Source organism: Agelaius tricolor, unplaced genomic scaffold, assembly GCF_023055355.1.
Source record: "Agelaius tricolor isolate 1412-34295 unplaced genomic scaffold, bAgeTri1.0.p SCAF_1, whole genome shotgun sequence".
Classification (NCBI taxonomy): domain Eukaryota; kingdom Metazoa; phylum Chordata; class Aves; order Passeriformes; family Icteridae; genus Agelaius; species Agelaius tricolor.
The window spans coordinates 60,647,966-60,672,729 of NW_027269261.1; the positions used below are offsets into that span (position 1 = coordinate 60,647,966).

A 24,764-nucleotide genomic window follows, 5' to 3' on the forward strand; every position below is an offset into this window, starting at 1 on the left:
TTCCAGATGCAACTTCCCACTCAAAGTCCCTTAAGGGTTGATTGCTGGAAACTGGGAGGATGTGCCAGGGAAAGAAACACTCAGCTGAAGCAGGCACTGCTCCTGCAAGCGGGAACATGGCTCTTTGTGCTATCTGAGTTCTTACAGCCACATGAGTAAAGCAGAGGGGGGAAATTTTTAGGTTGAAGTAATATGTTAATGCATGTAAACTACAGCTATGTGTACTACCTGTTAAGACAGGAGACAGGTTCCCTATTCTCATTTGGCTCTGGAACCACAGAATATTCTGAGTTGGAGGGGGCCCATAAGGGAAACAGTCAAAAACAGACAAAAAATGTTGAGTTTCTCTGATTTTTTTTGTCATGAAAAACTTGGCTGAATATCCTTGCATAATTTTTTGCATGATTTTTGATCCCATAAAAAGCAACACTGTGACTTGTGGAATGAATTTGTAAGTATGCTTGCAGGTTTATTTTGCCATTATTTAACAGTGTTTATCCCAGAGGCTCAGAACAAGATTTCTAAAGCCATTCAGTATTGGCCTTAGTATACTTTCATTTCTGTTAATGCAAATGTGACACCCTGGTTATATTTTTCCCATAAACTGCTGGGGAAATTTACCTCACTTGGGTAGCAAGGGCATTTTCCATTTTTAAACACACTCTAAAGTAGTCTGATTAAAAACAGGCTATTTTAGACATCATGCCAGCAGCCCACTCTATAAACAACTGCCTAATAAATATTTACTGGTTCAGTTTTGGGATTCTACTTCTTTCTCTGTCCTTTCAATGGAGAAACCTGGGTGATGAAAGACCCTCATGATGATTACTTTGGTTTGAAATCAGATTCTCTAGATCTGGTGTCTCCTAGCCCAGGTTTGCTCAGCTCCTGGGTGTGCTGCCACTCCAAGCCTCTTTTTCTCTCCGATGAAGTGCCTGATGGTGTTCACATGAATGAGCAAAACTCTTCTTGTCATGTAACTTACATGGCATAGACTTCTGCAGCAGCAGAACAAAGTGCATGCAAGTGCTTTGTGCATAACCTGCTGTGTCTGCTTGTACAATTAATAAAACTTTGAGATAGCAGCTAAATCCACTCTAATTTCTTTTGAAAGCTTCTTAATATATTTGTGTGATTTCCAGGCTAAGTGTTGAAAGGATTATGAAGTTTCTGTAATATCAGGAGAGTTTAACACAGGTGCTGCAACATGTTCACACCAGACTGTGCTAGGTCTGTGTTGGGCTTGTGTTTATTTTTAAACTGGACTCACAAAAACCTCAAAATCTAAATAACATGGTTAGTGAAGGATGAATTTCATAAACAGCTGAACTGAGCATTCCCATGTGGCATAGCTCCCACCAAAGAAGCACTGCAGAATGGCTTCCAAGTAAACCAGAGGAAGGAGAAGACTACGTGCAATATGAAGATTTTATCTGTGTGTTCAGTGTCCATTGCCACAGGGTTCCATTTGATTTTGTCCCTAGGCTTCTGTGCCTCTGTGACTAATCCTCTGGGGCCAGCTGTGGCTAAAGCAAGCTTCTCTTTGGATTTCTCTGGAGTGAGGGAAGGAGACAGTGTGAGGAAAATGTCCAATATTTTGGCAGAGCCAAGGGCTCTGAGATTACATTCAAGAATAATGATTAACAATGTTAGCTAACGTTTCTCTGAAACCTCCTTAATCTATTTCTTGCAAGGACCAGTTTGAGTCTGGAATACCAATAGTAACATTAATCCACCCATGCATAAGCTAATGTAGCTTTTGGATGGAAATGTCTGCTGGTGTGGAGAACAGCCCATGTGACAGATGTGGATGTGGTGAGGCTGCTGGGCACATTGTATGTCTCTCAGCCTGAGAACAAGGTCTCATGTTGACAGCTGCCCCGTGCAGCTCTGACAGGGGCTGGATGAAGGATGTGAGATGGGGTGGCAGGAGGTCAGCAATGCAGGAATCACTGGCTCACACAGCTGGTGGACCAGCACTGCTGGAGGGGGTGGCAGGTGGCAGCTCAGCACCACAGAGACTTTGGTCCATGGAACTATGGAGACTGACTTCTCTCCTCCTAACTCATGGCCACCCAACCAGCAGAAAGATTTTGGGGTGGGGATCATATTAAAGCTTAGCTTAGTAGTTTGCAAGAGCCCATTTTTTAATGTGTTAGGTGATAAATGGTCATTTTATGCTTTTGAGTTGTGCATGTCCAGTTTGTGGAGTCTCTTTATGACTGGTTAAAGATGCCCAAACAAATTGAGCTGAAAGAGAGGTCATAGCACATTTTGAGCCAAGAACTGATCATGTTCACTTTCCCAGCCCAGGTTTTCATGTGCTGGTGTAGGCTGCTGCTCCAGTTTGGTAGAGCACATCGCTCTACCCAGAGATCAGGCTCTCCATACAGAGTCTTTTAGCCTCTCTTCATGACCCTGGTGACTTCACTGACTACAGAGAAGATCCCTTCCCTTTGATCCCACAGCCTCCAGCCTCTGTTACTCCATCACTCTCACTAGTGTAAATTATGAATGTATATAAATTATTAATTCATGTGGATGATCCAGAAACACTACAGCAGTTAAAAAACCAGAGACTTAGTAAGTAACTATGAAGGAGCATCTCTGCAGTTATGAGAGAAGAAAACTGGTCTTCCAAGAGTCTGAGGTTAGAGGATGGCAACAAGACAAATTGTTCTGTGGCTTCTCCATACTCATCTTTTCTGTAACTAAATCCATCACTAAATCCAGTGATGTTCCATAATGTCCATGTTATTTTCAAAGTAGTGCACCCCTTTATACTGAAAGTACAAAAGCTGTCTAGTATATAACTAAGAAAGTTAATTTCCAGTCTCTCAAAAAATGCATTACTTCATTTCCTTTTTTATAATCTTAAGGTACAAATTAAGAGTGGGTTCTATGTCTTTTGGTGCCTTTCCTTATCTCTAGAAAAAGTATTACCATGTCTACCTGGAAAATTGTAGAATAAACATGCAACAGACAGGTCACTGGCAATGTTAGCTCAATGAGCAATGAATCTGTTTTTTATGTTTTCTACATCTACCACAAAAGCAGTTTCAGTTATGTTTCCTTGATTAATATGTGCTTTAAGTGCAATGGAACTATAAAGGTTAGACTTGTCCCTGCACTGGAAGTTTTACTGGGATGGATGGATGGATGGATGGATGGATGGATGGACGGATGAAATTAAGAGTATCTGGATTTACTAAAAATTTAATCTGTTTTTTCCTTTTTGCACCTTCACTTTTGAAACACCTTCCTTACCTCTGTAGAATTATTTATTTAGGATGTTGCTTTCACCATTCTCCGCATATTCCCTTTGTTAGCAATCATTCTACAAACAATAGGATCCATCCCACTCCAGTGATAAATCTCATTTTAGAGCACATGGTAAAGAAGGTTTTAATTTATCAAGTTATCATATTTACTTAATGATTCTGCCTCGTTTTGCTGTGGACTCTTTTTGTTAAATAATCTAAATAAGTTTGCTGAGGTTTCTATTCCAATTTCCTGTACTTAGCAAGAACAAGGCTTGGTGTTACAGCCATCACCTCAAGCTATTTGCAAACATTCAGTCATCCATTTGTTTCTGGAGGAGGGAGGGAGGTTTGTTGCCCACTCTGCTCTGCTGGCTAGCAGGAGGAATGCCTCAGAATTTAAGATCATTTGCAATTAATTTCCTGTAGCTCTCTGCACATTTAAGGATTTGAGTACTTATTCCACTTTGACACAAGTTGGATAAAGTAAGTGGTGTTTTAGCTTCATGAAAATTGTGTCAAGTCATGGTCATGTAATAGTTTAATTTGTGAAACCCTTTTGAAATTTTGATTCTTCTGTAAGTTTTCACATAGTGACTAGGGGTAACTTCTGAAAGTGATGAAGGTTCAGAGGACCTACACAGTGGTAAATGGAGCTTCAAATGCACACTTTGTTCCTTTGCTTCTTCCTGCTCCTCTAGAGATCATCTCCCTGAGCTCTGCCTTGACTTTACCTTGACTTAGCCTCTATCCTGCAATATTCCTTAAAACCCTTCAGCATTCTGCTAAAATGACCACATGCTCATTCAGCCCTCTTCCTTGGATGTATCTGGTTGGAAAATGTGCCTGGGAAATGGGACATCTGCCTATACAGTACAGCAAAGTGACAGACACAAGTGTTCATTATTTGACTGACCAGATACAGTCTGGTCAGTCAAATGTTTTATCTCATGGCATCCTCTATTCTTCTAAACATTTGGATTTACTAGTTTGTTTTTTTTTTCACACTAGCAGCTACCTTTGAATTTTGTCATTAGTTGCTGGTATTTCTTCTTTGTTTTGTTTTTCTGTTATGTTTTTCTGAGTTATGACTGAAGTTAAGTCATATCAGCATGTTTTCTTTTTATCTTCTGAGTGTTTCAGTGCCTGAAGTTCTCTGTATGGCTAAGAAAAGGAAAAAAAATATTGAAGTAAAATGTATTCTGGAAATGCAATGTTTTCTCTGAGTTTTAATTCAAATTGCAATTTTGCTAAAAAAATCCCATCAGAATCTCTAGAGTCAATCTTGACCTCAAATCATCTCTGCCTTTCTTATATGAAAGAAAACCAACTTTTATTTCAGATAAGCTTCTACTGAAATCCCCATGTGTAACTTTTTAATTATCTTCTCTTAACTACTATAATTCTGCATTTTGGATTGGTTTAATCCTTAATCACCATGAGCAAAAAGGGGTTTTATTTTCCAGCAATGAGGAGAGTTCCTTGAAGAAACAGTTCCACATCCCAGTCTCTGCTAATGCATTTTTCATCCAAGAGTCACTAAACAAAGAACATAAACAGCAGTGGGACCAGAGACCACAAACCAGCAGTCAAACTCCAGTCTCTTGCTGCAGAATTATTTGCTTATCAATGCCAGAGTGCCCTTTTTGCTATGCTAGGAATGGCAGGCATATCGCTTTTTGTTTTCCCTTGTACTGTTCTAATTATTGCTCCACTATGAGTGTGTTTTATTCCTCAGCCCAGCCGTCTCTTGGGACTGATTTTCATTCAGTACAAATGTTCTCATTATAAAGGCTTAACATGAGGAGAATATAAATGAGAAGATGAGTGCATGCTAAGAAGTTGCTTATGCAGAAACTATTGATCAAAGGAACAGCAGAGTAAAACACATGTCAGCATTAACGTGCTCCTACTTCCACGGTTCAAACAGTTTTCATTCCCATAAGAATAGTGTGACTCCTTGCCTCTGAAACCAGGCCAGGAAAAACTTTGTTTAACTGAAAAAAAAAAGTGCAAAGCATTTCTGTAGAAGATTATGGTACGGCACTAAAGAGCTCTTTGAAAACATGTGCACCTTCATCAGTCTCAGAGATTACCCCCTGTCACTATGTGAACACTTACAGAAGAATTGAAATTCCAAAAGGTTTTCACAAATTAAATTATTACATGACCATGACTTGACACAATTGTCATGAAGCTAAAACACCACTTACTTTTATCCAACTGCTCACTAATCACGCAGTTGACCCACTCACCATGTCATTTCTGGAAGCTGCTTTTGTCTGGAGGTTTTGGGCCGGGTCAGACAGTAGTCACTGCCAGATGAAGACTTGAGTGAACAGTCATGTAAACCCTCCTTCGACCTCTGTTGAGCGAGACCAGAGGTGTCTCTGCAAAGACACCAATCTCTCTGGGATTTCAGAAACAATTTCTCCCCTCCTCCAAAGGCATGGAAACAGCTGAAAGCCACAGTAGCAGTTCAGCCCCCCATTTTTCCAGGCCAAGACAATATACACTAACAGCTGAACAGAGGCAAAGGGGGTTCACGGATAAAATATCGTTTTGAAAAAGATTGTGAAAAACCAAGTCTGAGGCTAAAAGCAGAGTGAAGCAACCCTCAGGTGTTTGGCTACCAGGCTCCACCTGAGGAAGATTTCCTCCTGCCTTCCACTGGGCTGCAGCCTGCTCTGCAGCTAGTATTTCATCTGCAGTGAAAAAGTTTCAGTTTACACCTCATTTTACAAGCACATTCTTGGAAATAAGTGGAAAAAAAATTAAATGTGTGTTTTTACTAAATTTCAATTTAAAAGCTACACTGAGGGCAGTGGCCCTGCTCTTCTTGCTGACTACATAAATCCATAGGATATCTCTCAAGACTTTTAAAAAGTCAGAATTCTAGAAGAATATGTGAGTCATGTCTAGAGTGACATAAAAATGAAACAGTATCATTCTTGTCACCATAATGAAGAATGGCTCACACTCTGATCCATGACACGCTCACATGGTCTTTAGGCTAAAATAGCACACACAGAAGTGTGCACAGTTATAATCAGAAACTTCTATAAATATGTAATATGAAGCTTCTTGAATCCTAACTTACAGACTGTATAACCTTGCCAAGAAGTAGTATTTTACCAAACAATTCAGTAGGACCATCAATAGACATCAATACCTGTGTATCTGGATACAGCATTCAAATCTGACCTTAAGCTCCAATCCATTTCAGCTTTAGGTCACCTTAGGTCAACTCAGAAACAGCATTTAGCTTCATTCTCACAAAGGCCTTGATGCACATTCAGCTGGTGCATTACCCCTCAGCTACCAGACTGAGCATCCTTATGCCACATGCACATGTGCTTGGAGATGTGGATTTCCACAACAGTCTCCCTTCCTTCATCAGAGAATTGGGGTCTGTTAGTCAGGACTTACATGGATTTACTGTCCCTCTGGTTACTCTGTCAACTCTTAAACAGCTCTCATGCACAGCCCAACAGTGTAGGGAATTTATGGCATGGGTTGCTCAGATATCCAGTGCATGCCTTCCTCAATTCTTTTGGTCTATGCCTGGACCAAGCCTAGATGTTAAGAAGTTTCTCAGTAAGTCATAGGCAGTTCCAGCTAGATTAGTCCTGGAAGCTGAGCTACTGCTTTTAAATCTGTCACAGACAGCTCTACAATCAGCACTGTAGAAATACTCTGAGTATGAGAAAGCTGGAAGGTAGAACTGAAAACAAAACATGGACAAACTAGCTCCTTCTGCTTTGAAATGCCAATACTTTCCTAGAATAACCTGTGCATCACTACCTTAAGACATTCCTCAGAGCTTATTTAAGAAACAGAATTGTTGTCTGAAAATGATTTGTAAGTGTGAGAAAGGCAACATATTTGTTCTGGTGGGTGCAGCTCTGAGCTTCACACCTGCCTATATTAGGTTCAGTCTTTATGTATCAGCATTCTTCAGTGCTCATCTCACAGCTCCATACAAGAGATTTATCCTTCAGTTTGGCAGCCAGGCTTCACTGCCAGTGGAAAAAAAAACTTTGAGAAAGCAAGAAGGGTAAGAAAATGAATCCAGATGTAAGGGTTTTCCCCCCTATTTTTTGAGTAAATTAACAGTTGTTCTTGTCAAAACCAGAAGTAAAGGCTTTTTTAAGAGAACATGAATGGTTCAGAAACAAAAGCCCTGTTGATTTTCCTCTCTCAAAATATCTAAAAATTAAAGATAGATTTGGTTTGCTTAAACACATGTATCCAGAGTCTTTTTAGAGGCTCTGGGGTGTCCCCTATCCCACAGTTCCTGATCCAGTAGAACGTCCCCTTTATGGTTTGTGCCATATCTGGCAGACACACTCCAGTATGTCTCAGATGATGCCTTTGCTCAGGCCCTCAACCCTCCCAAACATTTTTCAGAGCTGCAATTCTCGATGCCATCCATAGGAACTGAATGAGCAGGCTCTTGAATAATGAGGTCACCTATCAAAGTGCCTGGACATAAATTCCACAGTTTTACTTGAAACATGAGAACAATGACTGTTACAAGCTAAATTATATAAAAAGGCCCTTAATCATGGAAATGACTTGTATAGAGGAATGGGATATGACAATCCATGATTCAGATATAATAAAATAAATTGTTTTCCTGTTTTCACAGCTGAGTGGTTTTGTGTTCTTATGTGCAAGTTGGATTTAAATTGCTTGATAGCTGATAAAAAGCTACCTCCCAATAATCTCCAGGGATTATTTCAGATTGAGATTTTTTTTATCAATCATTCTAGAGCATTTTGAGACTACTTCTTTAACTCACACTTCAAGAGCGGACCTCTAGGAAATTGTAACCAGTATTTATTTGTAAACCTGTCCTGCCCAGAATACAAATTAATCCCAAGAGTTTCAAAGATTTTTCCTTGAAAACAATAATGACTTGGGCCTAGTTTATCTGCATGATTTCAGCAGCCAAGCTCCAGAGCAGTATGTTGGCACAACACCCTGTAGTCAACTTAATGGTGTGATTCACAGGAGCACTATTTCTCTCCTGTAACCCTGTTACTTCCAAGCACTTAATTTTATTCAAGTCCACTTGGAAACAGGTGAAAGTGTACACAGAGTGCAAAGGAAAAATATTTTATTGTGAACATGGCATGTAAAAGATGCGTTTCAGAATATACTGTTATATATCAAATGAGGAAAAAAAAGCTCTGACGTGAGATAAATGAACAGTGCTGGAGACAAATGAAGAACATGCACACAGCTGTTCTAACAGCACAATTCTGATACAAATCACAACATATTATATAGCTTTTATGACAATGCTTATAAAAATTGCAAATATTGGACCTACTCCTGCATTGTTGTCCATCATCCAAATCTTCAGTGAATCTTGCAGGTGTGTGGAGGGAACAATGAGAGCAAACTGACACCCCACCTCAGGCAGCAGAAGGTAGAGATGGAGAAACATCAAAAACAAAAGACAAAAACACTGTTCTACAAAAGTAAAAAGGCAAATATTATCCCAAGGAATATTATTATTTGCACGAGAAATCTTAATTGCAGCATCCTGACTCCATTAAAGCCAATGAGAGTATGCCATTGAGATCAGTGGAGCCTGAATTTCATACTGAAATTTAAAACATTCTTGCTTTAGTGTAAACATCAGCAGAAACTAAATGTCAGCATCTATACAAGTATTCAAGTGCTGTTTAAAAAAACAATAAAAAACATACAATGCTAACCCAAAATGCCAGTACATATACAAAAGACAGATAATTAAAAGAGGATTTTTTTCCCCAAATATACATTTTGAAGTATTTAAAACCACCAATTTTTTATTACTTGTACATCATTGTTAGGGAAGGAGTATATGAGAAAAAAACTGAATTATTTACAATTACAAAGGAAGGGCACAGTGTTTGCTCAGATCTATTTGAAACCAGTATTTTCTACTTTGGAGTCATGACATATACCTGCAAACTCAAACAGGTTTCAATGCAGTGTTGAGAAGTGGCTATACTTCATTATTATGAAATACAACCCTTCTGTGCAAGTATTTCAGCATGATTCCTCATGAGCCATTTATACCCATTCACATTTTCAGTTAAAAAAACCCAAACAAACCAACCTGAAAAATTTCTTGCCACAATATTTTGTCTTTAAACAACCTGATGAGATATTCCACAACGGCAATTTACAGTCATGCATTTGGAGACTCAGAGTCAATACAACTTTTCCATTTACTGTTAGAGTTGTGCCTGTCTTCAAAGAGTTCTTTGCTAATTTTTGTGCGGATCTCAGGACTCGTTAACAGCTCCTTTATCTGATTCAGTCTGGGTAACAGGGCCTGCGTTTCTCTGCGTAAAGCTTCCTTTACTAAGTCTGCTTCATGGCTCTTTCCTAGAGGAAAACAACAATATAATACATTTTATAACAATGAATGTGATTTAGAATCATTAATGTTCAGAGATAAAGAGATCATGTCTGGCTTGGACAGTAGTAAGTGCTCAGTGTTTTGCCCATACTCATTTTTTATAAAAAGGTATTTCATCAAAAAATATAATTTACATCAACAAATGCTACCAAAATGTAAAGAACAGTACAGCATCACATTTAAGGGGAACTCCTGCCTTATTACATACTGTGTAATAGTATCTGCGATGAGTATCTGCAGTGGTAATTTTTAGCTTGGTATTGACTGCTGTTGACTAGGAAACAGCACGTGCTCTCACATGGAGCAAGCAGCCCTGCAGCGCTGCCAAACCCTCGGGTGCAGGGCACCGCTTCCACTTATGGCAAGGCTTCATCCACAGTCATCCACGACAATTCAAATGACAAATGCAAAATGTTCAGTTTCTCCTCAAAAGCAAGAAAGGGACTCTTGGTATCAAGAGCAAGTGAAGACTGGAGCCGCCTGCTTCACCACTCTTGTCTTTTTTCCACCGTGCATCCCTCCCAGCATTCAGCAGATTTTCAGCAGTGCAAGCACTTATTAAACCAGTAGACAGTGTCCTTCAGTTCAGAACAAACTTTTGATAAGAGACTCACAAAGCAGAGTGCCTAACACCCAGCACCACTTTGCAAATTTCAGCAGGGAGCGGAACATGTTTTTGTAGTTATTCTTGGTGGGATATTTGCTCCCAGGCTTTTTGCACAGTGCTCACTTGCTGTTATCATTGTCGCTCTCATTCTTGCTGCCGCTCGCTGCTTCCTCAGTTTTTGCAGGGCTCCCATCAGTCTGCCTGCTTTTGTTTTGTGTTTCTTCTAAATATTGCTGCACAGCCTTCAGCACTGCGTTCTCCACCAGCCTTTTGCTAAGGCTCACCAGCTCTGCATCATCTGGCTCTGCTGCTTGCTTTTCACCTATGCATCACAACAGACAAGAGAAGGAATTCATTGCCATGCAAAGACAGTAGCTGTGATTGTATCAGAAGCTTCTGATTTGAGCTAGATTCTAAGTTATTAGCCTCTTTCTGATTGTACAAAATCATTTTTCCCCACCTCAAGCTCTAAATCAAAGTGTTCCATAAAGATGTGTACAGCATATTAGATCAAAGATATTTCACTGCTCGTGTTTCTTATAACACTCCAGCAAAAGCCACTGGCTAACGTTATAAGTCCTCATTCAGCATAGAAGAGTAAGTGTGCAAATTTAATTTTTTTCTGGCCAATGATCACCAGTGACATCTGAGCAAAGATCATAGAATCATGGAATGGTCTGAGTTGGAAGGGCCCCATAAGAATCATCAAATCCAACTCTTGAGTAAATGGCCATTAAGGCAATCAAACTCACAATCTTGGCATTATGAGCCCCATGCTCTGACCAACAGAGCCAATCTCAGGGTCAAATATAGCATAAGGCATATTTACACTTCAGCAGCATTCCTAAATTTAGGTGCCACCATTTTCTGATTTTGCTTAATAAATCTAAATCTATTTATTCATTGCTCATTCAGGAGTTTCTCACAGGAAAAATTACTAAATTACTCAAAATTACTAAAACACTCAAAGCACAGGCTACAAATATTTTTCTAAACAAAGCACAAAACTAACAAAAAACACATAGTCCCTCCCTGCCTCTCTTCTGTCTTCTATCTTAAAGCTCTAACATCAAAGGATTTCAAGTTCCAGCAGTCCATTCTTAAATATCTGCAAATAAAAACAAGAAGCTGAAATTTCCCTGTTTTGCTAAAACTTAATATGAATAACATATACAACAAACAACTATATGCATAGTAAGGATTCTCATACATCATTACATGTAATTTGAAATGGTACTTTTCCATGAAACATTTTCCTAATAAACTATAAACCCTACTGCAGAATCCTCCTTTCATGAAGTATTTGTTGCAGGAAAAGCAAATTTTATTCTCCAATTCTCATTGGTCATGCCATTTGCTATTTCACAGTCCCCTGCACTAGGTAAATAACTGTTTCCCTCCATCTGTATTTAAAGGTCATACATTTCATGTCCTCTTCAGGCATTTGCATTCTGTGACCAGTAATAAGAGGCTGCTTAGTCACACACATCTGGTGAAAGAGATATTATTGTATGCTCTCAGCACAAAGCTTTGTACTGTTCAATTACCTAAATTTGTCATTTTTCATACATGTAAATTTATTAAAGTATTCCAGCACATTTAGATAACAGTTATGAAAGACTTTTATTAGTCTTCCTAGCGTACTGCACAACCTGGGAGTGATTTCACTGATAAAGCATAATTCATATGGGGATTCAAGGAGGAGAGAGAGAAGCAAACAAAGCTCTTCATATTCAGAGGTAGCACTTTTATTAGCTGTTAATCAGAACATTCTGCTCTGGAACAGTAGCTCTTCCAGTTCTGGGCCTCCACAGCACTGTTAGTACAGACAAGGAAGAACTGTGCTCTCCCCCTGAAGAATAATCAGACTACATCTTGGGAAAGCACTTCTTTACATTTTGGAGAAAGCATAGATAAATATTCTAAAGATATTAAAAAGAATATCTAGGGGAATAGTTTTGGTTAAAATCAAATATAAGAATACATCATAAGAATGTATTATAAGAATGTAAATATAAGAATATATTAAAAACAATTATCATTTCCAAGGAGAAATATTTCAGGCTACCATGCAACAGAGGCGGAGGCACTATTCCCAAAACCAAACAGCTACATACTCCACATTCTCTGAATCACTGCTTATATATCACTATCTCTAAATCCTGGGTCTAAGTTTATCCTTTAACTTACAGGAAGGAGGGACTTAATTCACACTCTTCTCTCTCAGGGCACCCAAGGTATTTATGAGCAGCATCTCCTCACAGCTTTTCTGAATTGATCCCACACACTCCTTTGAACGAAGCCCTTAGATTGTGGATTTCCTTTGCTTCTAGTAAGGATGCTCAAAAATGTGTTGGTTGCCCTGGTCTATTTAGTCACTAGAAAAATTAATTAAAATACTTAATGATTATTTAAAATAAAACTGCTTTCCAGTTGCAGAATTTCTTGTTTTTCAGAATTGCTCATAGGTCACAGAAATCGTTACTTACACAGTGCTAATGATCTATCCATGCAACTCAGAAAAAAAAATCAATTCTGGGATAAACAAAATGAAATCTGGGAAATATGGTGCTCAGCCACTCTCACACTTGACCCTGCAGTGCTTAATATGCAGAATATGACTAATCAGTCACAGAGGCCTCCAGATACCACACAACAGTACTGATTATTTTACTCACAGTGTAATTTTAGTTGTAGTACATCATGCATTATGGTCTGAGAAAGGCCAGAGCTCTTCTCCCATGAATACTTTCTGCAGAAGAGTTTTCATTTACAGATGTATGTATAAAATCCATATAGCTACTATTGTGTTTATTATTTCAAAATAAACACGTAGCTCACTTATCAGTACTTTCTCAAGCATTAAAAACATTAGATTTTTATAAAACTGTACTTTTATAAGTACAGTTTATATAGCTGCAGAAGAATGGATTTGTGGGGTTTGTTTGTTTATTTTTAATATTTTTGAGATATTTGAGGCTCATCAAAAGTCTGGGGTGAAGACTGTAGCACCTCCTAAGAGAGCTCTGCGCTCCCACTGGAAAGACATCTGACTGACGTGTGAATGCAAATACATGCACATCCTTGCATGAAGATTGTGCTTGGATTTATCAATGCAGCCACCTTAGTGAACAGGCACATGGACCTGTATGATTCCCTGATGCTCTGTTTCTATTCTCATACTCCCAAAATAGCAGTTGAGGGAGTGTCTGCAATGCCAACAGCTGGCTGGCAAGGTAGCTTGGTACCATTGTATAGCTCCTATTCATGACTGTTGATAAAATGAAACAGGTCATGTAATAGAAAGAAGTATTGAGCATCTGTATCTACTTGACAATTGAACACACATCTGTCCTGTTTACATCTTTCCTCCCATGCTGCAGCTGCTGCTTGCTTGCTTCTTTGATGAATACAATTCCTTTGCAGCAGGCAAATGCTTCTTTGAGTGCACTGTCTAACATTATTGGAATTATTGGAATATCTGTAGAAGTCACTGCAGATATGAATGTTTTAGATTCAAAAAGGTGGTTTAAAAATTCACACTTGCTCTGTTTGTAATCTCTGTTCTGAAAAGGGAGCAGATACACCACAGCACTATATTTGCATTGATATTGTGACACTACTTTATTTCTGTGCCTGTGAATAAAAAAATTCCACTGTCTTCTCCTCAATGTTGTTCAGAATAAAAATGAAAAAATCTTTCATTTTGTTTATCCCAGAATTCTCTTCTATAATTTTCAAGACATGAAAACCAATTCATACTTTGTGAATGTACCTCAATGCATTCATGCTGAGCAGCGTTTTTTATCACTAAAACTGAGGCATACAAGTTGTCCTCAAATGACCATAATTTTTTACAAAGGGAACTATCAGCTCCACAGAATTATTCAAAAGAGGCTTTATGATCCTACATCCCACTGCTAGCAGTTATGGACATGAACCAGATGCCTGCAACCACAGCCAAGTTTGGATTCAAATTCACTGCTCTATCTTTCTACTGGACTAGGTTTACTCTCCAAGTTTACACCCCCCTACACATTACAAGATTGTGAGCTGAATTTTGAAATACTGTATTGGAACAAATCAGATATCATGGTCCTGGTACAGCACTTTCATGGCCCTGACACAGCCTGTTTAGGGGGCATGTAGGTATCTCAGATTTGGAGAGAGGCAGGACAGTTTGAATCTCTCTATTGTTCATATGATTAGCCCATGGATTGTGATTTTTTTGTAACAGATTTAATTGAAGGAAGCAATGGGGGATCCCTTTTATAGGAAAAGCCAGTTTTACATCCTTTTACCAGCTATGCTCCAAGACAATGTTCTGCAATCCTTCCCTTGTGGCCTCAGCACACTGGGCTTTGTTCTTCCTTCCAACAACCTTTCTTGGCAACAAAACAATGATAACATGGGAGCATTATAAAAGAGACCCTTGGTATTTTGAATAGGTGACTGAGACCCACTGAGAAATTTGGTGGCAGAGGTTCTGCTCTGGGACCTAGGGAGGGCTGTGGTAACAGACATGCCTCTATCTACCTTTTGGGTTATTCTAATAATTAATTCTAATACAGTTTTTACAAACTCTATGAACACAAATATGAGCACGTGCCCATATCTAATCAACACAGTAAGTAGAGACAGGAAAGTCACAACTCTGAACATTTCCTTGTTAATTAAGAAGGACTTGCATGAAAAGTCTCTTAAGTGGTCACTTATGAAATTGACACAAATAAGGCACTGGGAGGAAGATGAAATTATAATCTCATAAGAACAGGAGGGTGATGACATTTCTGCATTTCTGTTGCTGGATGTTCCCACCTGATGTGGGACATCTAACAAACTTCTTTAGGTTTACATATATTGCTCTGTAAATACAGGACCGTCTTACAAAGCAATACCAATCTGTCCTTCATGCTGAATACATGATTTCTAGTTTACTGGAAAGGTTTTTTAATTTAATTTGGTACACCATGGAACAAACCTGATAAAGTAGGAATTTCTACTAAAGAGGAAATTAAGGGTGTTGCAGCTATTCAGGGAAAGTGGTGCTCTTGCCAGATTCAGTAAAGACAACAGGAATACCTGCAGGTCCCTTTGAGCTGCAGACTTGGCAAACATGGCAAAAGTTTGTTTGGTTTCACACAAACCCCTGTGAAGCTCTGATATAAATTTTCTGACCACCTCTAAACGAAGAAAGAGGATGTGATCTGCTAAAGCTACTCATCCCTCTGCAAGCACTACGGCATATGATGCCACAGACAAGAGCCTCCAGAACAAACAAAATTTAAAAAGTTACGTAAGACTCTAGTCCTGTGCGTACAGGGAGTTCTGCTAAATATCTTGGGTTTATTTTTCTATTAAAAGAGACTTGTTGACAGAGAAATTCCCCAGCTCCTTTAATGTAGTTTCATGTTTAAATTGAACTAATTTATAAGAAGTCTAGTGCAACAGGCAGGAAAGATAGCAAAGTGGCCGAAGGAAACAAGATGGCTTAAAAAGCTGTGAGTTTTACTTGATTTTTCCTACCAACACTCCAGTAGAGAAAACCAGGGCAAGTTACAGAAGTGGTTTTACATAGCCACAGTAACATCCACTGTGCAAGATGGCAATGGGAGAACCAAAGGGTTGAGGCAGATTGTGATAGCAAATATCCAGGCAACATTATTCACTCCCTTTTGTGCTGCCTGGTGCCAGCAGCTCTCAGGAACAGGGAATAGGGCAGCTTAGGTCAGCAGGCTGATCAAGGAGAGCAGAAGAGTTGCTCTGCTCTCTAGGATGGTGCCAAGGGGGAAGCCTCCTGCTGTTTTCAGAGCCTAAGAGGGAGAGAGATCAGGCTTCCCAGTTTTCCCAGGGAAAAGCTGAACTCTGGAACAGGACAGACACGTCAGTGCCTTACCTTCAGTGGTCTTCCAGAAATAATACTGAGAATGTAACACACTATGGGTGACATGTAGGCTGCTTCCTCATCAACCTCAATCACCAGTGACCACAGACAGAGCTGGATGGTCTTGAAGGCACAAAGACCTAGACCCTGCTAGGTCACCAAGCTGAGGGAGGTGTAGGCCCAAAAAACACAGCAGCTAACAAAAATGGTGCATACAAGGATTTTAATTGCCACAGTCCAAATATTTTGGCAAAACCTTAAAGTCCCTGCTTATGGACCTGTCAGCCATGAAAATCAAACGTTTACTCACCAGCACGCCAAGGCAAGACATTTAATAAACATTCACTTCTTGTTACCGTTTCCTTATCCTTCCCATAGTCATGGGAACTTCACTGTCATGTCTTTAGGATTCATTTGTTACTATACAGCTTCCAAAGGGATGCTATTTTGGCTGTGACTTTTCCAGGCTGCTGTCAAGTATACTAAAAAAAGGAATCTTTTTTGGCCTAAGACAGATTGTTAAACAAGTGTTAATAAGTGAATCTTAACAAGCTGAACCTGCATTGTTGTTCCTCCTGAGCTCAGAAAAAGGCTCCATACAAACTCATGTTATCACAGTCTCTCACATAGTACATCTCTTTCCCTGGGGAAAGCAATTATGAATGTACTTGTAAGTTATGGACAGAAAAGTCAAATTTTAATCAACATCCATTTTCATTTAATTATTTAAGTTGCAGAAGCATGAGTTGTCAAACACAGCTGCATACTGTTTGAACTGCAAAAGGAAGATGAAATCTTGCAAAAAAAAAAAAGATATAATTGCAATTCGAGAGTATGTCCAACAGTGTCCATAAAATTTTAATTTTATTTACTAATTTTAAATACTATATCATTATAATGAAAAAAAATGTTATCTGCAAGGTGCTTTTAACATCTCTGTAACCATGCTTAATTAGATTCTGAATCTAATGGAAGAAGGTTAGAGTCCCCTCTCTTGGTATGAGCATCTTAGATAGGTTTGAACTGGTAGCAAAACTGCATCCAAAGGCAGACAAAATAGATGGGTCTAATCCTTTTCCTCCAGAATCCTCCTCTTGAAGGAACTGAGCTCACTTCATAAGCTTCTTATGTAAACCATGAAGTTATGTGTGTTTTTGAACATATTAGTAGGATTGTTGCTGTTTTTCCTTTCATGGATCAAGTCTATAGAATCTGACCAAATTTGCTAACAGCCTTGGGAAAACTAACAAGACACCCTTAAATCAATTTGAATTGCATTTAAAAACACCCCCTTCCATTAAGTACTTATCATGACCTTTCCTATCTGAATCCCCTTTATCTATCATAGATTTTGCCTTAAATAATGTATTTAGTTTAGTTCCTTCTTCCCTTCCTTTTGTTTGCCACCTAACTTCCACTTTAAATGGAAGAGCTGGAATTTGATATCAAGTTTTTAAACTGATATTGTGAAATGTAGCTGTATAAATGTTCACTGCTCTACCACACAAAAGTCTGTAAACATGAAGCTGACTTTTGATACTTGGAGAGTACTAGTACATAGAAGTTTAGGCCTCTCTTTAAATGCTATGGCCTTGAACCCATAAAACCAGTGTTTGGGATCTTCTTCAGGACAAGCTCTTCCTCGACTTTTATTGCTCTCTAAAAGCCCAAATATACCCACTTTCAAGAACATCAAATCACAGAATGATTTCGTTTGGAAGGAACCTTAAAACTCATCTAGTCCTACCCCTGAAAGGAACAGCTTTTACTAGACCAGGTTGCCCAGAACCCCATCCAACTTGGCATTGAACACTTCCACTGATTCGGCATCCACAACTTCTCTGAAATCATCACCCTTTTTCAGTTTAACCATCCATTGTCCTTTCACCACATGACCTTGAAAAAAGTTCCTCTTGATTTTAAAGAAAAATATTCCAAAGTAAAGATAAGCAACAAATTCAGGCATGTGCTTAGTCATAACAAATTGCTCCGTGTCATGGGAGTTTTGATGACCTCAGACATGAAATCAGAATAGCTGTAGATAAAGAGTTAAGAATGCTGAAGGTATGATTACAGCTTGCTTAATCTAATTCACAGAAATTTAAAAATTGTTGCTAGAGAATGGCAGAACAAAATCTGTGGGTGAAAAAAATCCTGAAACACTACCATGCCACAGAACTAAATTGAAGGCAATCAATCCTTCACATGAAAAAACAGACTTTATAATCTAGGGCAAGAAAAAATTGAAAGAATATGAGAGAACAGTACTAATTTTTTCCCATCCTATGTTCTTTATGAATAGAGCAAATAACTTCATTTACTGAACACGCACCTAATAATCAAAATTAACATTATTCTTGAGTCTGTTTCACCATTAAAAATCAAGACTGAGTCCTAATTACTGTTTTTAAACCACTGGACCTTACTTCCATATCCTTCCGATGTTAAATGTCAAACAGTTATAAAAGCATTTTCTTTCTGAAATAACATAAAACTCCTTAAAAACCCCACTTCCCTACCTAATACAACACTTCTTTGATGAGAGTAAATCCCTACAGGTCTAACACTGCAGTCTACGAAAATAATAACTCCCCCTCCCTTTCTTCCCCCATATTTCTACTTCCTCAAACTCAGTGAATCAAAAACTGTTCTAGCAACACTTCAGTGAAATCAATCCAGAAAAATATGTCTGTTATGCCAAAAACTGAACTAATCATCATAATTTTTACCAATTTACTCTGTACCATAATGGACTGCTCATTACCATGCCTTAAAACTGATGGTTCTCATCTCTTTATATTCCTTTTTCCATTTGCAAATTTTCTCTCTACCTATATTGTATACAGACTTCCACACCTTCCTCTTTAGCATCCCAATAATTCTAAATCTGTCCCATAACATCAGTAGAAAACTGCTTATTCATGCCAGCTGGTCTTTTGGGCCTTTATTTCTATCAGGCTAAACAGTTCTAATTTGGAGTTTCATATATTTTCTTTGTCCTCTTATTTTAAAGCAGTATTGTTCTCAGCCTTTCCTCAATTCAAGAGTAAAAGAATAAAGGGTGGATATTCATGCCATAACCAGTTTTTGCATTTCTTTTCACTCTATTCAGACCCAATTGTGTGGTGAAGAGCTGGTACTTTAGTTTGCTTTGCCTTTATGTTTTCCATACAGAAAAGTTCTGTATGAAAACACAAGCTGCTGCTGATGGAGAAGATTAAACTTGGACAGACTATAACATATATAAAGTTTTTATCTAAAGTCTAATCCTGTACTATTTTCTTATTTAATGCCTTCTTTAAAGGTTATGGTTAAAAAAAGGCAAAGGGAATAAAATGGATCTTTCAAAGTAAAATGATGCACTTATTTTGGAATGGACTTACTATTATTCACTTGTGCTGAAGCAAGCATTACAGGCAGTGACTCCAAGATCCAGGCTGTATTACACATGGCCCTTCTTCCAAATGTTTCAGATCAATTGTGGCAGAGAACACACATGCAATGTATGAATAGGGCACACAGGTCAGGGGTCAACATAAATTAACATTTATGTCATTAAATCAGAGGATCAACTGTGCTTCAAAACACAAAAACACTACAGCAAATTTCATTTTAACAGAGAAAGGTAAACTCTGGCTTTAACAGAGGGTTCAATCCCTATAACAGTTTGTAGAACTGCAAGAGAAAACTCATCATTTTGTGCTGGAAAACCTCTCACATTGTATTAATGAGGTGTATGTGAAAAGCAAAGGAGGATGCGAGAGAGAAAGAAAGGAAAACCTTTTTGACTGCATTAGGCTATACGAGATGGTAATGGATTTTTAAGACAGAGAAAACCTACATTTGCTGACTACTCAGCCACAGTAAGTGATACAGAAAACATGGCTGTCTTAATATGTTTTTGTTCAATCCTTTTGCTTTGTAGTAAAATGAAAGATTGAATAAAACGTCATTTAAAAATCATTGCTAGGATGTAAAACAGAATAACATAATAATAGGCCGTAAGGTAAGACAATTTGCCTCTTGGCAAAAGGGTACAATCTCTCTGGTGAGGGAAATGAATTATCCATGCCTGAGGATTATAACAGGAAACTTAGCAAGTGGCCTGCTCAAATTCACCTGAGATTGGCAGATATTCAAAGGGATTAAGCCATCAGCAGAAAAGATAAAGTTAATGGTGTATTCTGAGATTTGGGGATGGGGATCCAGAGGGAATACCTAGTAAGTGAATTTTCCCTACACCAATTTAGGACAACAATTCAGGCAGGGTCAAGAACCTGACAAAAGTTCGGCTGTGTATGCTACCATCAGAACTACAAGTCTCAAAGTACTGACTACTGTACAAGTGGCAGTGCCAAATTGGTCATTGGTATAGCATATTTCTAGCTCTTTAGGGCTCAAGGACAGCCTGCACCCAGTTAATTTAAATAAGACAAATATCCAACCTCATGCTCCACAGAATTACAGAATGGTTAGAGCTGGAAGAGACCTTAAAAGATCATCTAGTTCTAAGCCTTCTGCCATGGGCAGGGTCATCATGCTAACTTACATAGCATATACAACCATATACCTCAAATTCCTCTAAATTCCAATCTCTTCAGTCAGTTCTCCAGCTTCTCAACACTTATGGAAACAGGACCACTGAAGTTTTAGGAATGGCAAAATGATTTGACATAAAACATTATTAAACCATCAGTAATCAGCTGCTGAACAAGGCATCAGTATGCCTAGCTATGATACTTTTCACGTTATCTTATTTTCCACTTTGCCTATAATAATTTCACAAATAATAACAAACCAATGTCATCTAAAGGACAACCCCTCACTCAACCAAGGACCTGTTGTTTGTCTTGCCTTCTTTGTTTGTCTGCCTTAATCTCAAAATCTTGGTCACAACATTGCAAAATGTAGACTCTCTGCAGCCCAGCATCTGTCACTGACAGGAAGCTTTCCCTGAAATATATACAAAATGTTCTCTCTTGTTCTTATTTCACATGATGCAATAGAAGTAATCCCATGCTATCCTAACAGTTGCTTAATCGTGTTAACCAGTTCCTCCTCCTGCCTTCTGGCTTTATAGCTGCCTTTTTTTTTTTTTTTTTCAAAATTAGCTAGCTCCTGCTCTCAGAGCTCCCCAAGATGTAGTTCCACAGCTTCCCAGGCATTTTCTGAAGCACAGCCTGGGCTCCTACTTCACGTTTCAAGCATTATATTCTTTTGGAAACACAGTACTTCCTCCAAACATCTATTTCCTCTGCTCCATGAGCTTCTTGAGCTTCTAGGACAAAAGTTACTCTGCTCTTCCCAGGGCAGATTTAGCCAGCACTGCATGCATACCATTTCTGCTAAAAGGTTATAGGGCTGGTGGCACACAACCTTGCTGAAGGGGAAAAGAGGTAGATTTTGGGGATTTTTTTTCCTTCCCAGAAGTGAACTTTTCCACAGATGAAATCTATTTTCACCCCTTTTTGAAAGAGGACCAAGTACAGCTTCCTGATTATTCCCGGTCAGTATAGAAATGTCAAAATTGAGAATCTGATTATTAGGCCATATTCTAGTTTTTTTTTCATTAAAACATTTCTCTAGTTTTAATGAAACAAAGGAACTCATTTTTTTCTTTCTTAATTATATGGCATCTTTAATGGAGGCTATGCACACAAAAAAATTTTGTAATTTTTTTTAAAAAAATCATTTTTTAATGGTTTCTAGAATTGAGGTTAGAACATGCCTGTCTGCTTCCAGGAATACCACTCTCCATTAACAAACAAAGCTCTCAATTACCTAGCATTAAGCATCACAAATCAGACAGTACAAAAGGAAAAAAGTACATTTAAAATATCAGCTTAGGAAGAAGTAGACAACTACCACGTTTTGGTTGTGTAACAAACTTTCCCACTCTCAAGTGTGGCTATTCTATTTCAGTAATACATGTTTTATCCATATGCTACAATTTCTACATTGTGAGTGGCTCCACTGTAAACTCACAGGGATTAAGTAATGGTAGGACTTGTCTAGCAAGACAATAGGTGGAAGCAAATGAGTTTCTAAATTGAAGGGGTAGCTGTTCATATACACTAACAGAGAATGGTACTTCATCTTTAGCATGTTGCACTTTCTATTTGGCTGTAATATGGATTTGCTTGTGGATCACTTTTGAACAGAGAAGGAAAATTCAGCTTGGGTTCTCTGTTGACATTAGACTAACACCTCTTCTCACAGTACCATGAAAAGCTTCTCTGAAACCTGGTGTTTCATGCAGAGGCACCTGCCCTATGTTTACACAGGTGAGCTCGAAAATGCCAGTACTTGGCTCTAAGGCCAATTAGCACAGAGCAACTCTGGTCCATCCCATCCAGCTCTGCAAGTCTCTGAAGTGCTGTGGCTGTATCCAAACTGCCTGCTGGCAAAGGACTTGGGTTGGTGTTAACTCCTAACCAGTGCCCATGAGCTTCTGCAGCATGTTTGCCAGGCCCAGAACTATGCCAGGGTGGTGGCATGGGGCAAGGCAGTCCCAATGTCCAGGTGTGGCCCCAGACACCCTGGCATGCAGGGCACTGGAGTCCAAGGCACCCAGAGCAGTCACAGAGCTGGGCTGTGTCTGTAGGTAGCAAAGCTGGGAAGTACATTGAGCCAAATTCTGCATTTGTGGAACAGTTACTTCTGTGGATTTCTCCTGGCAGAGGTTTTGAATCGGAACTCCAAAGCAGCCCAGCACAAATGAAAACAGAAGTATGAACTAAGAACAGTTTCAGAGAGTAATGCAGTAGTAGCTAGAGTAACATGTATGCCAGAGGACAGGATTTGGCTCCTGACTCCAGTAAAGCTGTGGGAACAGAATTTCCATTTCCTCTTTTACTACAATGAAATCTGACTGCTGTAGGTCTGATTTTACCTGCAGAAGTAAGGAAATGGAAAAGCAAAATTCATAAATCTAAACATTTAGACCTTCCAATGCTTTTTACTTTCCAGGGCAGGCCTTACAGCACTTCAGAAAACCAAGCAGCTCCTTCTACTGTTTGGTGTGTAAAGAGTGGCGCAATCTGTATAGTGAATAGACAGAGGCACTGTGCCAGAGTACACACAAATCTCAGTAAACTAAGACAGGAGCATGCAATAATGAATGAGAGAAATAGTACTTCCATAATGCAGAATAAGGTATTTGGATATTGTTCACTGGGAATACAGGGCAGCCTTTAATATTATCTGATAGCAATGACCTGTAATTTACCCTCTGAAAATCAATAAAAACATAATGCTGTAGCCTTTGCTTATTCAAATATATCTAGAGTAAAGCAAACAGAGCTCCCCTGAGAATCCAGTCTTCCTTCTGCTGTAGCAATGGTGTTACTAAGATAACCTTCAAATCATTTTAACAGCTTAAAAGACTGAATATCTCATATCCAGGTATATATGTGGTGGATACCAAACATATTTTCCACTAATTATCAATAATGTTTAATCTGAATACTTATAAAAGTATGAGAAATCCATTACACTTTCTCTTCTTAAGTTGAACATCTGCATACAGGACCATCAGGGAAATTACACTTTTCAATTCACCCATTACATATTTGTGTATGTTTACTTTCTCCTTTTGGCCTTTATTTTCCCTTTTAAACCCAAAAAGAATATGGCATGGCAGCAGACATATTGCTTGGAAATCTAGCGTAAGTGCAATTTAAAAGTGATCTTAATTTCTTTCCAGGCTCACTCTTTTTAAAGAAATAGTGTTGGAAATCTCCTGCAAGAGCCAAGAGAGCAGATTACCAGTCTCATTTTTAATGCACAAGCAGCATTTTACCCAGGCTCCTTCCCTTGCTACGTATGTACTTAGAAAGAGGATTCTAGATGGAGTAGGCAATTTGTTGGCTTGCCATCTGAACCAACCTTTCTGATATTATTTATAGAAGGTCTGCTTTTAAATGGGCTGGCTGATACTCTCATCCATCTCGCTGCAGCTCTGGACTCCAGGGGCTGCCAGTGGACTGTCACAGCCACGACACTTGGCAGGCCAGGTCCTTGGTTGGTATAAATCAGCACTATTCCTGCTCACTGCTGCTAAGGGTTTCACTTGACATTTTCAGTACCACTTGATTCGTGCCCCAGTTAATGTTTCACTTTCATGGTTTTACTTCCATGTTTAGCAAAAATCCTTAAACACTCTTAGTTCGTTTCTAATTGACTATTCCAAATGAAGCATCCTTTTAGACAGCTTTCAAGCATTGCAGTACCAAATGGTGTATTATTATTGAAATTATTTAAAATTAATATAAAATTATTAAAATTAACAATTCTGTTACTAGACATTAGAAATTTTTCTGAGATTTTACCACTACCAGAAAAATTACCTGCATAGTTATTTTTATTACACAGAAATAAATGTTTTGGGCAAAAGCAACATGTATTCTTATTTGTTAAATTGCAAATTGTCAGACAATAGTTAACTGTCAGTTATTACCCATTTATAAAAGATGAAAAGCAATTAATCATAACAGTATGTTTTAAAAGAGTTATTAATTTCTATTCCAGCTTTTTGTCTAACTTTATGCTGGAGATTTACAAAACAAACTAATTGCATTTGAAAGATTTAGC

General features: G+C 38.6%; 1 protein-coding gene across 5 annotated transcripts in view; it reads right to left on the reverse strand.

Annotated features, from left to right (window-relative positions):
• Nucleotides 1–8,365: 8,365 nt before the first annotated feature.
• The window catches only part of AKAP7 (A-kinase anchoring protein 7), an 82,134-nt gene continuing 65,735 nt past the window's right edge, over nucleotides 8,366–24,764 (reverse strand). Inside the window, exons 8-9 of one of the 5 annotated variants that reach the window (XM_071436561.1) lie at nucleotides 10,412–10,610; nucleotides 9,497–9,647 (exon numbers count right to left, since the gene is read on the reverse strand). In XM_071436561.1, the coding sequence (XP_071292662.1) occupies nucleotides 9,635–9,647; nucleotides 10,412–10,610 (212 nt within the window). In that variant the 3' untranslated portion in view covers nucleotides 9,497–9,634. Of the gene's footprint in view, nucleotides 10,611–24,764 lie in introns of all 5 variants that reach the window. The other 4 variants (XR_011680638.1, XR_011680636.1, XM_071436587.1 and 1 more) reach the window with 4 other exon arrangements.